This window comes from Lonchura striata, chromosome 10 (assembly GCF_050655825.1).
Source record: "Lonchura striata isolate lonStrDom1 chromosome 10, ASM5065582v1, whole genome shotgun sequence".
Classification (NCBI taxonomy): Eukaryota; Metazoa; Chordata; class Aves; order Passeriformes; family Estrildidae; genus Lonchura; species Lonchura striata.
The window spans coordinates 22,496,927-22,512,295 of NC_140712.1; the positions used below are offsets into that span (position 1 = coordinate 22,496,927).

General features: G+C 46.7%; 2 protein-coding genes across 13 annotated transcripts in view; one reads left to right on the plus strand and one right to left on the minus strand.

The window, feature by feature from the left end:
• On the minus strand, positions 1–11,260 carry LOC144246942 (uncharacterized). 4 transcript variants are annotated; one of them, XR_014957708.1, is made up of 4 exons: positions 11,081–11,250; positions 9,388–9,520; positions 8,453–8,624; positions 1–4,272 (listed from the first exon to the last, which is right to left on the minus strand). XR_014957708.1 is itself a non-coding variant. In XM_085588984.1 (3 exons), exons 1-3 carry the CDS (start codon positions 11,111–11,113, stop codon positions 8,554–8,556), a joined length of 237 nt encoding a protein of 78 aa, XP_085445110.1. In that variant the 5' UTR covers positions 11,114–11,250; the 3' UTR covers positions 1–8,553. The 4 variants fall into 4 exon arrangements, 1 of the variants encoding a protein (XP_085445110.1); XR_014957707.1 differs by having other exon boundaries at positions 1–8,624; positions 10,669–11,260; XR_014957709.1 differs by lacking the exon at positions 11,081–11,250 and adding an exon at positions 10,617–10,756 and having other exon boundaries at positions 1–8,624.
• The window catches only part of ANKDD1A (ankyrin repeat and death domain containing 1A), a 12,982-nt gene continuing 8,399 nt past the window's right edge, over positions 10,787–15,369 (plus strand). For 7 of the 9 annotated variants that reach the window (XM_085588972.1, XM_085588969.1, XM_021552585.4 and 4 more), the window contains exons 1-5: positions 10,787–10,923; positions 13,232–13,335; positions 13,980–14,078; positions 14,642–14,740; positions 15,181–15,285. In XM_085588972.1, coding sequence (XP_085445098.1) covers positions 10,890–10,923; positions 13,232–13,335; positions 13,980–14,078; positions 14,642–14,740; positions 15,181–15,285 — 441 coding nt within the window. In that variant the 5' untranslated portion in view covers positions 10,787–10,889. Of the gene's footprint in view, positions 10,924–13,231; positions 13,336–13,979; positions 14,186–14,641; positions 14,741–15,180; positions 15,286–15,369 lie in introns of those variants that run through there. The other 2 variants (XM_085588973.1, XM_085588974.1) reach the window with 2 other exon arrangements.

Genomic DNA, 15,369 nt, shown 5'->3' on the forward strand with positions numbered 1-15,369 from the left:
TTCTCCTTCAGCAGATACTTTTATTTTTAGTTGGTGAACTAGTGACATTTTGCAATAAACATTGAATAATCAGAATATCCGATGACCACATGAAGTGCCTCTAAAAACAGAAAAAAACAAACAAACAAAGCCAATTCTGAGAACTTGTCCTTTGATGACTTTTCTTACCCTTAACAGGGATTGGGATGAACCTCCAAATTCTGCTTGTTTTGGACAATATGACAGTTAAAGAACTTGTATTCCCAGGCTATAAGTGGATAAGACATACTATGAAAATACTGTCTATATCTACAACATCAAGGATATTATTCATTTAAAACAAGAAATAAGAACTTGAAATATTTTGGAGATATTTTGTGGGGAAAAACAAAGCCATGTGGAGCAGAGACTATCAAGAGAAGAGGTCAGAGGCAGGAAGAGGGCAAGATGTGGGAATGCAATGCCAAGTACTAGCTGTCATTCATGGGTAAGGATATGACATTTATGCAATGCAAACAGATTCAAACTCTCCTTCCCCACAGAACTACACAGCAGGACATATCCAGAAATGAGGATATTTGAATGCTGATAACTGACTTTCCTTTACCCTTTATTGAAACATTTAATTCCCTCTTGGTCTCTAAATAGTTTCAGATGCTTGTGAAGTTCTTAACCATATTAATATTTTTCCTTTTCCATTCCACAAAAACTCTAGCTTTGGAGGAAAGATATTTTTTTCCTTCCAGAGAAACGTGCCTTGCACAGAAAGAAATGTTCCTTAGAGGACAACTTCTAATCTGCTTTAGATACAAGTTATCAAGCACACCACCATACACTGGGATATTGATCACTGAAACTGATAAAACATGAGAAGATCTCCAGAAGTCCAACAGATATGCAAGGCAGCATGACTAACTGGGCAAGGATCTGTGCAAACAAAACTGCAAGTTCCTCAGCTATTTCATTTGCAACAAGAGGCGAGTTTTGAAATGCTGGCAAAGTCTTCTGGGTTTGTTTATACCACATCACCATGACAGCAAAGCACTGCCCAGCTCTTCATGTATTGTACAGCTTTGCAAGAGACTGGTGAGGGGAAGCTCAAAGGAAAAACATGGCCAGATGTCATATGGGAGATCACAGGAGATACCCCAGCCTGTGGATAACCTTTCTCTCCAACCACAGAGCTTTCGACAGGCTCTAGAGCAACGCTGAATTTTCAACAGCATGGGTTGAATTTCCTGAGCAAGGCAAATATATTCCACTTATTTTCCATGGCCCAGAGCTAATGAACTTGTGAAAGGTCAGCAGTGCAAACAATAGTCATGTATTCAAAGGGCAGGACTGCTCTCAGCTTAGCCACACTTCTGGTCTTCCATCCAGGTGGGTTCAAAACCACCCACCTTCTCGGGTGGAACAAGACCTCATGGGAGTTGCTGGTGAGAAATTTTATGCCAAAACATTTTCAGGTCAAAACAGCAATGCAAGGCTGTTATCAGAGGACTCCAGATATAGAAAGTTGTGCTGGTTTAAAAACTGTACAAAAAATAATTTTGAGAAGCTGACATTTCAAAAGGTGACAATTTTGCTCTGCAGCTCAAAAACATGATTTCAACACTTTGGCTTACAATTTCTTAAGTAACTAACCCAAGCATTTTTAAAAATATGAAATTACATATGTTGATGGAGCTATTGTGATTGCTTCTTGGTTTTTCACAAAAGTTTAAAAATTTTTTAAATGTTTTTCCTTGCTCTAGATAAAGGGAAGAAAATTTAAGCCCTTGGGAAAGCTGAGAAGATGTGAAAGCTTTTTCAGTCCAATCTAGGCAAAGTAGGATTCCTGTCCATTTCATTCAAAATGAGGCACAAGGTTCCAGCCTGGCTCCTCTGCTCCTGAAAAAGGCATTGTTTCATTCTGAGATGATCCAGGCAGTCCATGAGCTGTGGTCCATTTATTTTGTCTCAAGACAACAGTAGCTGCACAGGTACAGAGTTGGTTTTTTAAATGAGAGAAAATGCCCACACAATCCCAGTAAATTTGCAGACATCAAAAGGAATCCCCAGAACGTCTGTAAGGAGTCTAGCCTCATTCCTGTGACAAGTTTGCATTCAAGAATGCCATGTTCTTCTAGTAAGCTGCTTGTTTGGAATTAAAGTATTTTCAGCACTAAACACAAGAGATGTAAATTTGGGGGCTTGCAGCCAAGGCCACCACTCCTATAGAATAGAAAGAGCACAAGCTGTTCTCTACAGCTCCTGTTCTGCTCATTGAGACAGAGGCAGAGGGCAACATCCACAGCAGCCCCATCCTGGTTAGACATCCTTCCTGTGGACTGTGAGACATGTCAGCAGAATAGAAGGAATTGTTCAGCCTCCAAATCAGGACCCTTGGAGGACCCTTCCCATTCACCACAGTGAATAACAGCAAATTGAAATGCAGCCACTGCCTAGCCCAGTTCCCTGCATTTAGCATATACTTGCATTAGTTAATTGTCACCAGTCCTGTCCTACCTAGAGCTCCCAAATATTGCAACAAACTGCTTTAGGGAAGAACAAGCACACAGGGGTCTGCACACACCAGAAATGCAGTGGGAATAGAAAGCATCTGGGTTTGAAGATGTAGCATCCACAGACTGGTTCTGCACAAATGCACTGATGAGGAGAGCCAGCCACTGGGTTCTGACCCCAATTTCTAGATTCAGCAACCAACAGAGGCCAACAGAGTTTAATTATGATTTTTTTTCCAAGTGGTTGGGCACTCAGCTGAGTTCCTGTGGCTGTAACTCAGCTGTGTTACAAGCCATCTCCAGCAAGAAGGCACTGGAGCAGGAGGTAATTGAGGGTTGGCTCCCAGAGGGAATTTTCCCTTAAAAGGATAACTACATTGTCATGAAGAAACCAGCTCACTTCCACTGCCCGCAGAGCTTTTTGCAAGCCCAGCTGCCAGAGCTGGGGGCGGTGGCGGGTATTAAGAGCAGACAGCCAGGAGCAACAGGGCAGTGCCTGCTCCCTACGTGCCACAACTACTGCAGCCTCTCTCAGCCATTCTCTGCCATGAAGGGCAGCAGGACATGCAGGCAGCCCCAGGAGGTCACTTCACTGCCATGGAACAAGATGCCAACTCCCATCATCTGCTTAAGGCAAAAAGAAACCCAAGTAAGGGATTGCAACAAGAAAAAAAACCCACACAAGAAGGATTTGCACTTAAAATGAGCAATATTTTCAGAGAGTGGAAGGCAGTGTTCCAGCTGAAAGTGTGCCAACTAATATTTCCAATTAAATATTTTTCCACCAGAAAATAACCAAAATCCCAGCTTTTCATTTGAGAGTTTGTGGAACAATTCTTACCAAAACTCTTAAGATGGGATCCAGGAGAATGATGAAAGAGCAGAACTCTGTGGTGGCCTCTCACCCAGCAGCAGACCACTGAGAAAGGAGAGCCAGGTTTAAGGCCAAGTTCCCCTCTGGAAGACTCAACCTGTTGTATTGAACCTCAGCTTCCCATAACCAAGAGGAAACTGCCCTGCTCCATACCCAGGATACCTTCTTGTCTGGACAGCCCACCCACCTGGAGCTTTGCACTGTGCTCTATTGTGCAGCTTTTACGCAGCATGAGGCTGGAATAGGAAAGGCTGGGGTTGGCCCAGCTGTAGTGGCAGGCACCAATTCCCATCTCACAGCTAAAGCTTCTCCTGGGTGAGGTTTTCAATTCTGACTCATGCTCCTCCAGTCTCTAGCACAGAATAAGCCACCTATCACACTGCAAGAGAAGGAACTGGGGCCTGGTGTTCCCCTGCACCCTGATGAGAGGACAAAATATGTGGAAGTGAGCAACAGCCAGGTCTGAAATGAGCAGATTCCTGAGATAGCAGTGTAACAGAGGCTTACACAGAGTAAAACACCATTCCTTTCTTTAAGGACAGGCAGCCCACAGAACCCCAGGCAGCTCAAGTCCTTCCACTGCAGTAGGAAGTCCAACCCAGAGAGTGGGTGAGACAGATTTCTGGTGACCAACACGTCATCACTGCTGGAAGCAGAATCTCCTAGTACTGAACACCTTTAAGAGATAGACCACCAGCAACTTCCTCCAGACCACAGAGGTCAGCTCAGGAGCTGCAGCAATTCTGCAGCTGCTCCATCTGGTCCCATCCGGTCCCATCCTGTTGCTATCTTTGTGAAGTGTCCACTTGAAATAGTTTAATTTCAGGAACTCCGCAAGCAGCCGTGGAGATTCAGCACACTTCCTCTTCACTTTAGAGGTAGAAAATTTTATTTTCTAATCAGTCTTCTTCCTCTCTAGAAAGAAGTATTAAAAGCTTCAGTAAGGTAAGTGTGTTAGTGTCAATAAACAGCAACTCATGCAGAGCAAAGCAGCAGAAAGCTGGAGAATTACAGGTGGCTACAGGCACAGACTGGTTGCCATTTGGCTTTTCATTTCTATGAGTAACAGCAAGAAAATGAGTCAGACTCTATGGCTGAGTCACAGTGAGTGAATATAAACTTGCTTTTCAGACCAAGAGAACTTGGGCAGGTGGAGGAAGAGCACTGTATAATCTGCCCTGGATAAACACAGCATGGTCCCCACGTGTTTAAGTCCTGCTCCGGGGCCTAGGATCTGCAAGCCTGTCCCAAAGGAAGACCTCATGGTGGAAATATATGATAAACATATGACAACATCTGCCTTCTGTTTCCTGTGCTGTGTACAGATTATCTCTCTCTACAGATAACCATGTCCTTTTCAAAGAGAAAGCTGGGGTTATGCTTTAAAAATACTGCTGATATCAGTGACAATTTGAGTCAGTTAATTCCGTACCTTTTCTCAGACCACGTGTATCACCACATCTCAGCACCATCTGCTCAACACCTGAGTGATGTGATTACACATCTGCCCGGGGTTGTTTGTTCCCTCATCCCTCCTGAGCACTGAAGCCAGAGGCAGGATAGGCAAAGTGTGCTTTCTGCATTCACGTGTGTGCTCTCTCCACACACAGAGTGGAGCTGATGCCCAGCTGAGCTCCCCCACCTCCTCTCCACTGGTGTCATTATTTTCCATGTTGCTTGTTGAGCCCAGCAGTGAAGAAGCCCATGTCAGAGCACGATCACCAGCAATTCCAGCAGAGGACTTTAAAGGGAAGCCTGATGGGCTGCAGTAAAGTAAAAATCATCAGGCTACAATTTGACATCACAGGGCTCCTTGTAGAACACATGACTCCAGCTGCTGTCCCAGCCCCCTCCCCGTGCCTCCAATTCCAAGACCATAAAATCACTCATTAGGCTTGGAACAAAACGCTCTCGGTGCACTTGCATGTGGCTGGAGGCAGAGACAGATGTTTTGGGCTCTGGAAGAAAATTGCTGAGAGACAGAAATGAAACACTTCCAAAGCTGCACTGTGCTTGCCTGCTCCTGTTGGACTGCATGGGGGTCAGATTAGAAGGGAGCAATGGCATCACTGAGCAACACTTTGCTTCCACTTAGCTTTTATTAAATCCTCAAACACAATTTTCTGTTTCACTTCAAGTTTTGCACTGAGTCCTTCAGCATGTCATAAGAGCAGCTCAGGGCTGTGCCTCTGGAAGTAGGTTTTATCACTTTGGGTTTATGGTTAAAAGATCCTACATTTCAGCTGTATTTTTGTCTTGAAGAGGGAGAGATTGCCTTTAGGAGCCAGACAATCCTCAGAGGCACAGGAAGCAGAAGATCCTCCCTCTTTTTACACATGCAGTAAAGTGAGAATAAAAACATTGCCTGCAGGCATGTCACTGAGGGGATTAGGATTCAGTGTCCCGATTATAGCTTGGTTTATACAAGGCAGCCGTTCCCACCTCCCATATCCAAACACTTGCTCAGTTAACCACCACATTCAAACGAGGGAGGGCAGTGACTCCAGCTCCATCACACCATTTCTCTTCTTAAATTCAAGAAAGAATATTCTGCCTTTAGATCCTTTCCTTTCCTGCTACATTTGCTACAGTAGGTGTTTTAAGACCATACTACTATTACATTCCTGGCTTTGAAAGACCAGGTTACATGATTCCAGTAAGGCAAGTAGTTCAAAGCACAGACAGAATGACCACTGCTACCTGATCACCACCATGAGACACAGACTGTCAAACCAGTAATCTCCCAGCTACTGGTCAAACCTAGTCCTCAGGCACTAAGAAAGTCTGAACGCAATGGGCTCAGACTTCCCTCAGCCAAGCATCACAGAAATAACACTTTTTTTCTCCTACATTTATTTCTAAGGTATCATTCAGGTACAAAAGACACTGGGGGGGTATTTTTTTGCCTCTCACATATTCCTGCAGGATAGATGCGAGCCCAATTCTCCACAGCTGGAAGGAGAATATATGGAGTTGGAAGATGTAGTGGCCGTCAGTAAGCTCCATGTGGAGGTCAGGGGTCAACAGGAGTGGCCAGACCCATCAGGAACACCCTCTGCCACAGCGCTAATTACATGTAAGCTTCACTTTCAAAGCTACATAGAAGCTTAAGCTCATTTATCTTTACAAGGGATTTAAAGGCCTATCGGCTTTGGGAAGTGAGAGTGACAGGAGAGGGAAGTGCCAAATCACCAGCTCAAACTTCCAGTTGCTGTTAATATGGACTGAGCTATCTGTGTCAGCACCATGCAGCACACTGGCAAGGCTCACTCACCAGCCCTGTCTGACATCTCTGCCTGGTTCCTTGAGACTTTTTCTTACCAACAAACAAACAAAACCTTCAGTTTCTCTAACATGATTTCCTCCCAATCCCATAATACTGGATTATTCTTAAGCCTAAAGCAAAGAATATCACTTTGTGATTCAGGCTGTTTCCTGAGCTAGGAGCAACAGCTCTGCTGAAATACCTCATTCTGTGCTGTCTGAAACATTACACAGCATCAGCCGAGTCTGGGAAGACAGGAAAAATGGAATTATAGGCTCGTGAAATGGACACTGACAAAAACCTGAAATGTTGAGCCCACTCAGATGCAGTCTGTGTTTAATCCAGCCATCAGACAGTCTCTGTTTAGCTAAATATTTGACTTCAGAATTGGGCCTGAATTATTATTGGCAAAACTTCCAAGCTCCACAGGTCCCTCTAACAAGCTGTTCCTCTGTGGAAGCCTTGCAAGGAAATGAATGCAGCCTTTGAGGAAACTGCTGGAACCCTTCTCAGGCTTCCAGAGTGGGTTTGCGGAGTCCCGTTAGGTGTCCAGCCTTCTGAAAGCTCCATATGTTGAGTGTTAGAAGCTACAGGGCTGATGTTTGTGTGCATTTCTGGGATGTTCCCAAAGGAGTTCTGGCTCCGCAGCATGTCACAGGAACAGAGTTATCAAAGAAAGCACCAAAAATAACCTAGTCTACAGAACAACTAAAAGCCAAACCCAGACAAAAAATAAATAAGCTGGAGCCACACATGAAGCCACGTAGCCAAAGTTGTAACGTGTGTTCCATTCTAATGGGACATATCTGAAAGAGCACAGAACTGGCATGGTTGGTCCCTTGTGGATACCCACAGCAGGGACATGAAGAAGCACAAACATACAATTCCTCATCAATGGCAGCTGTGTACCACAATGCCCAAAGATCTGGGTCAGGTGCTGCCAGGCAAGAGCCCATGGTTGCTATCTCACCACACTGGGAAGTTTGACACCTTGTCACGTAAAAACAGTCCATCAGCACTGAAAGAGGAAAGTGGTCATCCCCTCTCCCATGCAATATTCCATTTCCTGCCTGTAGCAGCATATGCCGAAAAACACAATCCTCCAAGGATGGGGGTTGTTCCTCAAACCAGGCTCCCCTGCTATGGGCAGCACCAGAGAAGCAGAAGCTTGGTTTCCCAAATTACAGGCAGCTGCAGGCAGGAGGAGTCACCTTCCAGTTTTGCTTCCAAAGGAAGATTATAAATTAAAGTCCAATTTGCTAAACCTCTAGGTAAGCAACTGTTTCTGCATAAACACACACTGGTTTGTGGGCTGTATTACATGGCTAACTGAAAATCTGACTGGCTTGAAAATCACACTGTATACAACTAAATCAGGGAGCTAACAGAGGCACATTTTTAAATTACATGGATTTAAGCAGCCTGGCTCATGATTTTTGAATGTGATAAAAAATAATGATTATCCCAAAGCACTACCAAAAAAATTGTGCATGCAAAATAAGAGCACAAAATTCTCTGACAGAGAGCTTCACTTCTAAGTGAGAAAGAGCACAAAGCTGGCTCAGCTAAAATTATTCATCAAGTGAAATAAAGTCAAAGATTTTAACGCCATTCTGAAGATGGGGTCAATGTCTGCAATATTTTGCAAAAAGGGGTCAAATTACCACCTTTGTGCTACAACATTAGTGGAAAAATCCAAGAGCTGTTTTAAGTCTGTTAGCTAATAAATGGATCGCCAGGCGAATGTTCAGTGTCATTAATAAATCGTCACAGCATTCTGTACTCAGTATCAGCAGAAAGTCTTGGTCCCTTCCACCCCTGAACACATACCACTTTGGGAAGGACAGAAGGAACTGCCTACATTGCCGTTTTTTCTGCCTGCTGGAAACATCCAAGCTCACAAACAGATGCGAACTCTCAGTGCATCTGCGCTATTCCTCCTCTGAGATCAGCATTAACCCGCAGGAGAGCCGTGGGTGATGAGTCCTGGCTGATTCAAGCTCTGAAAGACAATGACATTAACAGTGGCAGTTTAAATCCAGACAGCTTTCCATCCAAGGATCTCTTATAGCATAACAAAAGGCTAGCAAGTGCCGAGGTCCCATCCAAGGCTGGGATGCACAGCACCTCCATAGTCCGTGCAAGCAGGGATTATTCCCTGCCCTATTCAGGGTTGTTCCCCAGCCCCCAGGCACTAGGATACCCAGTGGGAAGGGCTCAGCCCTTCTCAGTCATCCCTGCTGGCGCCGTTCCAGTTTGTCTGAAGACACTTAAATATTCATCGAGAAAGCGCAAGACTCTGTCTTGCCGGGTGCACAGATTGCTCTCCAGGGAAACAGGACACCTGCCTTCTCCACTCCCTGCTCCATCAGATCATTAATTATTTAAAGTAACAGGAAAAAGCAAGAAAAACTCTCTGCATCAGATATGCTTGCTGCCTGTTGTATACAGTACTCTCTGGGGTCTTGTGTGGCCCGAGGTTTCCATCTCCCCTCCGGGAGAAACAAGGATCAAGCCCAGCTTTCCCCTTTCCTCGGGGAGGATGCTCTACCCGCTAAGCTATTGTACAAAAGAAGAGCTTCCCCTTTATCCAGACAGACCTTATGTTCACTTTTCCTACCAGAGAGAGTGTCTTGTTTTTTTTTTTTTTTAACTTCAGTTTGAATAAAAGACAAACAAAATATAAATCCAAATCTCTGAGAGCAGCAACTATCCATAAACCTCCACACATTCTGTATTTGCTCAAGAGCTTAGGGTCCACCTACCCATTTCACAGTTGGGCAGGCCAAGCTGTAGTGGTCCAACTGCATCAGCAAGTTGGCTACTGAATCTGTGGGTGATGGGTTTCAATGAAGTGGAAACCACTGTCTGCCTGCCCTGGAGACAGTTCTGGCGTACCTGTGTGCACAGAGGGACATGTCTGGAGAAGCAGAGGGTCTCTTCTTATCTGCCTCCCCCCATCTCCCAACACAAATGCCCCATCCTCTCTCACAGGAGCATCATGGATCCACACAAGGGTCCTCGAGATCGGGATGTATCCCAAAACTGTCCCAAGCCCAGGGAACAGCCCCATCTGCACCCTGGACTTTACTGCTAGAGCAGGAAGTCGCAGCAGGTGAACAGCACTGGCACCCTCATGTGGTGACAGGCATCAGAGTGAGCTCACAGCCAAAATCAGCTGTACAGAGAGAGATACTGCTCCAGGGGCACTTCTCCAGGGAATCCTTACAAAGACCATCTGCGGGCCAGCATAGACTAGGGACGGGATACAAACCTGATGTCACCTCTCCTATCATGAGACCAGCAGCAAAGAATCACAGAATGGTCTGGGCTGGAATGGACCTTAAGGATCATCCAGTTCCACCACCTTCCAGTATCCCAGGGTGCTCCAAGCCTCACCCAACCTGGCTTTGGATGCTTCCAGGATGGGGCTTCATATAATGTCTCCCCGGAGCTGTCTCTTCTCCAGGCTGAACACCCCCAGCTCTGCCACTCTGGCTCCAGAGCAGAGGTGCTCCAGCCCTTGGGGAATTTCTGTGGCCTCCTCTGGACTCACTCCAGCTACTCCATGTCCCTCTTATGTGGGGGAGTCCCAGAGATGGAAGCAGCATTACAGGGGAGCAGTACTGTGGGGGACCCACAGAAACAGATCTGATTATCCCCGCAACCTCAGCTCACCCTGGTTTCTTTCTTATCATACTATCAAAATGGAGAACAAAACAAAAGATAAAACCAGCCCAGACGCTGAAACTGGAGATTTCACTAAAACTTTGAGGGAAAAGCCCTTTTGCCCCCTGCTGCACCGCCTGAGGGACGTGTGGTAACAAGAGCACCTCATTCCCAGGAAACATCAACCCCTGAGCCTTGCTTTGAGGGGAAAACAAAAACAAAAATTTTTTTAAAAAGCCCCCGTATTTCCTACTGCTTAGAAATCCCTCTCCTCCCCAACTGCTCTGGAAACAGAATTAAACTAATCTTAAATTAAACCACCCACCACCTCGGAGCAGCAGCACTCAGCAGAGCCGCGCTGAGGCGAAAGGCGGCACCTGGTCGAAATGGCGGCAGCTGGATGTCCTCCCCAAACGGCCCGAAAACACCGCGTTCGCCTGGAAATTGGCTTGTTTTACGATCTTTTGCTTTAAAGAGCGGCAAAAGAGCAGCTCGGCGGCGGCGAGGCGGCCCGCGAGGAGGCGGGGACGCGGCTGTCAGCCCGCTCTGAGGCGGCGGGGACGGCGCTGGGGCCGCCGTGTCGCCGCCGTGTCGCGACATGGGAGACGACTTGGCGTGGGAAGGCGACAGCCGTGAGTGGGGCCGCGGCCGGCGGGGCTGCCCCGGCGGGGCGGGGGCGCAGCGCCGTGAGGGGCGGCTCGGCGGGCGGGCCTGAGGGGCAGAGCTGGCATCCCCTAAAATATAACGCCTGAAAACCCGCTCGGAAACAAAGCAGGTGGTTAAACCTACCCGGGAATCGAGATTGCTGTTGCCCCAGAGCATCCTGCGCCGCTGAGATGCTGCGCATAACTCTGGCACCCCGCACTTGGGGTTTTTGGCCCACTCGGTCCCCACCCCAAGTTGTCTTTGTGTCCTGCAGCCTCACGTAGGGCTCGGTGGATGGGTTTTGGACGTTTCTTTGCGTGTCTTTCTCCTCCTTTGCTGCTTTTTTACATCGCTTGCATAATAAACTGCCTGTGAGTTGGTGCACTGCATTGAGGGTAAATAATTTAAAATGTTTTCCACACTGTGATAACTGAATTCCTATTCAGTAAGCTATGAAGTACCCTGGAATCTGAGCTTGAAAGAGAAGGAACACTGCTGAATATCCACGGAAATGTTGCTGCTGGACAGCTGTATGCCATGATGAGGAGTGCACTTACGGAGCCGCTGTGGGTCTTAAATAGGAAACTCAGACCATCAAACTGTTACTCATGTGCTGCTGAAAATAAATAAATTGCAGCTTCTGCAGCCTTAGTGATGCCAGATTTGTTACTGCATCTTCACAGCTAGTGCAAAAAATAACTAAGGTGGTTTGGCATCTCTTGAAAATGATGCTTTTTGTGTCCATGAAATGTAAGGAAACATTTCTGTCACCTGGAGAGCAGGGTCAGCAGCATTTGCTTAATTGAAACATAGGATTTACTCCACTGAAGGGAGATAAGCATGTATAAGGAGGTGGTATGCATGTAGCCATTGGTGTTAATAATTAACAAAATCTCAGTGTGTTTTTCACCAGTTCTCTTGATATTTCCTCTCAAAGGAAGGGTCCATACAGGGTGAAATGCAATCCTGTTAACACAGCTGAAAAGGTGATAAGAGAGTCTTAGTATACAGCATAGGAAATCCAATTTCTTGCAGAAATCAGTGTCCAAATCCTATTGCCTTCATTGTAGCAGCAGGTCCAGCACTCTTGAATACACACTCTCAGATGACCATGTCTGCTGTTAAGTGGATAAACACACTATTGAATGAACCTGTCTAGCATTAAAATTTGTGTTATTTGCATTTTTCTTGAGCTAAAGTTCTTTTGTTTGAAGGCAAGGGGAATGGAAACTGAAGGATGAGGTTATACCTCTGTTGCTCTAAGTGTCCACGGTAGGGATGCCTTTCTTCTGTGCCCTACAAAGAGATGAATTAGGCAGCAAGTCTCCTGTTTGTGTCCCTCAGTGTGGTGGAATGGGAACAATAATATGTTTTGATGCCTTTTGTATGGCATGTGGGTGATACGCAGTCATTGAGCCCCTCAAACTGCAGCCTGGGCTCTGGAGAAGTGTAGAAGAGAGCAGAGCCTCTGGGCCAGCTCTCCAGTAGGATGTGACAGGCCAAGGGTCTGACTGAAGCACTTCTTAAAAGAATTCCCCAAAAGCACTGGGACAGAGACTGAGCCCAACAAACGCTGACACCAACCTTGCCAAAAGCCTTCAGAGCCTCCCTGTTGGGCTGTGGCAGTCACAGCCTTGCTCTTGTTTCTTGGCAGGAAGGTTTATTTGATGAAGGAGAAGATTGCTGGGGCAAGGCCCAGCATGGAGAGTAAACACTATTAAATTGTGCCTAACTGTGCAGGACAAATATTGCCAGTCATGGTAAATAATGTGCAGAACTGCCATGATTTATTAAGAGATGCAACACTAATCACAGGGCAGGCTGGCAGTTTTGTGCTGCTTGGCTGGTTCATGTTGCCTGGAGGGGGACCATGTGTAAAGGCCTCCTTGTAGGTGGAAGGGTGGAGGAAAGGGTCTGTGTCATCTCAGAGCCTTCACACTGACTCTGGGCCTCAGAGGGTATCCAGAGGATATGGACCTCATGGATCAAAAGGTTTTGCAGCTGGAGCAAATCCATGCAGAGGACGACACTGAAGTAGAAGAGAAGTGGGTAGGACTGGAAGAGCACTGATGTGGCACAGGGGTAGTCAGGGAAGGAGAGACAGTGGTAGAATATAAATCCAGTAAACATGTCAGCATCTGTACGTCTGGGATTCTTGCTTGAAGTCTTTTCTGCAGTCATCCTTCCCTGAAGCCATGGGGGCCGGTGAGATGAAGGGGAGGTTTGTTGGGGCATGCTGCTCCATGCCCCTTGCCAGCACTGTTTTATAATGCTCACTCTTCTGCTCTCCTGCAGTGCTTCAGTCAGAGAAGGAGTTCCATGACGCAGCGAAGCAAAATGATACAGCCAGGATGGAGGAACTCATCAGGAGAGGAGTTGATATCAAAGCCAAAAACAATGTAAGTCCTGGGTTTTTCCACCTCCATGCTGCAGGAAGTGCTGAGGATGTGTTTCAGAACTGCAGCTCCTTAATACTACTCTTCTCATTAACTGCTTAAATTGTCAAAAATTTAAAATACAACACCCAGTGCCAAATGGGGCCTGTGGGAACCAAGCACTTTTCACAACACACTGACTCCCAGCACTATCATCCTCGCCACACTGGAAAGCTGCAATTGCCAGATAGACATGATTACTATGAAAGGCTTTGATTTTCCTGTCACTGTACAGTAAGACTATGGGACAAACTCTGTTTCTGGTGCAGGTCTTTCCTTGTTGACTGGTAGGTTCATGGAGACACAGGATTGCTCCCATCCCTAGTGTTTCAATCTGCCCATTTATGGTCAGCAGTGTTCTTCACTCTGTGCTGTCATTATAATCCAGAACTGCAGCTCCTGAGCAGAAGGTGACTGACACCTGTCTGCCTGGCAGAAGAGCAGAGACAGAGGGCTGCATCCAAAGAAAACTCTGCACAGTGTGAGAAATTCTAGCTCCATAGATGGTCAAGGATATTTTGGCCTTCAGAAGGGCTGGTGGATGCACACACTGCATACATCAGCCTTCCCTGCCTCTGTCCTTCCCTGCCTCTGTGCTTCCCTTCCAGGCGGAGCGGACTGCCCTGCACTGGGCTGCGGGAGCAGGGAGCGTGGATGCTGTGAGGCTGCTCCTGGAGCACGACGTCCCCGTGGATGATGAAGACACTGTACAAAGGCGACTCTCCTTTGCATGTGCTGCAGATGTGTTCGGTGCTGGGGCAGCGCCGGGGACTGGGTGCTAGGCCAGCAGTTACAGACTGCACCTTAGCCCTGGGTGGGTGGCACAGGGTGGGCAAGGGGCTGGAGCAAGCCTTGTTGGCACGTGTGTCTGTGCTCTGAATTCTGGCCTTTTCCTTGCAGTGACTTGGAATAGGCTGGTAAAATCTCTGAAGTTTTCCACAGGGCATGAGGATGTTTGGCTTCTTCTGATTGTGTTGGTGGGGCTTTAGGATGACAGTGACAGCTAAAAAGTTTTCTCTCCTCCATGCAGCCAGGTTAATACACACCATTAAATAGGTAGTAGCTGCCAAGAAGCAGGTCTCTGCTCAGTTGCTGTGAATATCTGTGACAGAAATAATAATAATTGGAAAAAGTGCAACTAAAAAATATACCAGTGAGAAACAAATGGATTTGGAAAACTTCATTAAGCTAAGAGGACAGCTTTCCCTCCAGGATGGGGATGGTGGTGGCTGCAGTTTAACTGTAAGTATCTTTCTTCTTTTTTGCCCAGTTTGGAATGAATGCTCTTCTCCTGTCTGCCTGGTTTGGCCACCTCCGTGTCCTGCAGATCCTTGTCAATGCTGGGGCCAAGATTAACCGTGTCAATAGGGTGAGGGTCTCCTGTGTGGATCCATCACTTGGCTCTAGACAGTGTTGGGGGATAGAGGGAGGTTTACCTGTGAGCTCAGTCGTGTGTGATAGCATCTGATGGGGACTGCCATCTGCACTCTGACTTATCCCTGAAGCAGTTGTAATAATTGGAGCTCTGGAGATGCATAAATCTTCCTCTACTCATGTTTGGGCAGTGCTGATGTGGAAGGTGTTACAGAAATGGAAGATTGGTTTAGTGAATCGGCACTCCTTGTATGTTAAAACAGACCTTGTCTGGGAAAAAGGGGATTAATATTTCAGTTATAACTTGCTGTCTGCAGCAGAAGGAAGTTTAGTCCTGGAGGTGCAGGGAGGGCCCTTGCTAACAGCAGCAGGTTGTCAAAAGAGACTGACCACAGTCTTGGACTTTGAATGAGCAGTCCTTTGTCTCCTTTCCAGAATGGCAGGAACCTGCTTCACTGTGCAGCTCAGAGGGGCCACATCCAGGTCATGGAGTTTATCATGGAGGACTTGGAGGACATGTGTGTGGATGAGAGAGACAAGGTAGAAAGACTTTTCACAGCTTTGTTTCATGAAGTCTGGTCCTGCTCTGCTGAGCTTAGCAGGAATGTTGCCCTTGGTTTTGGG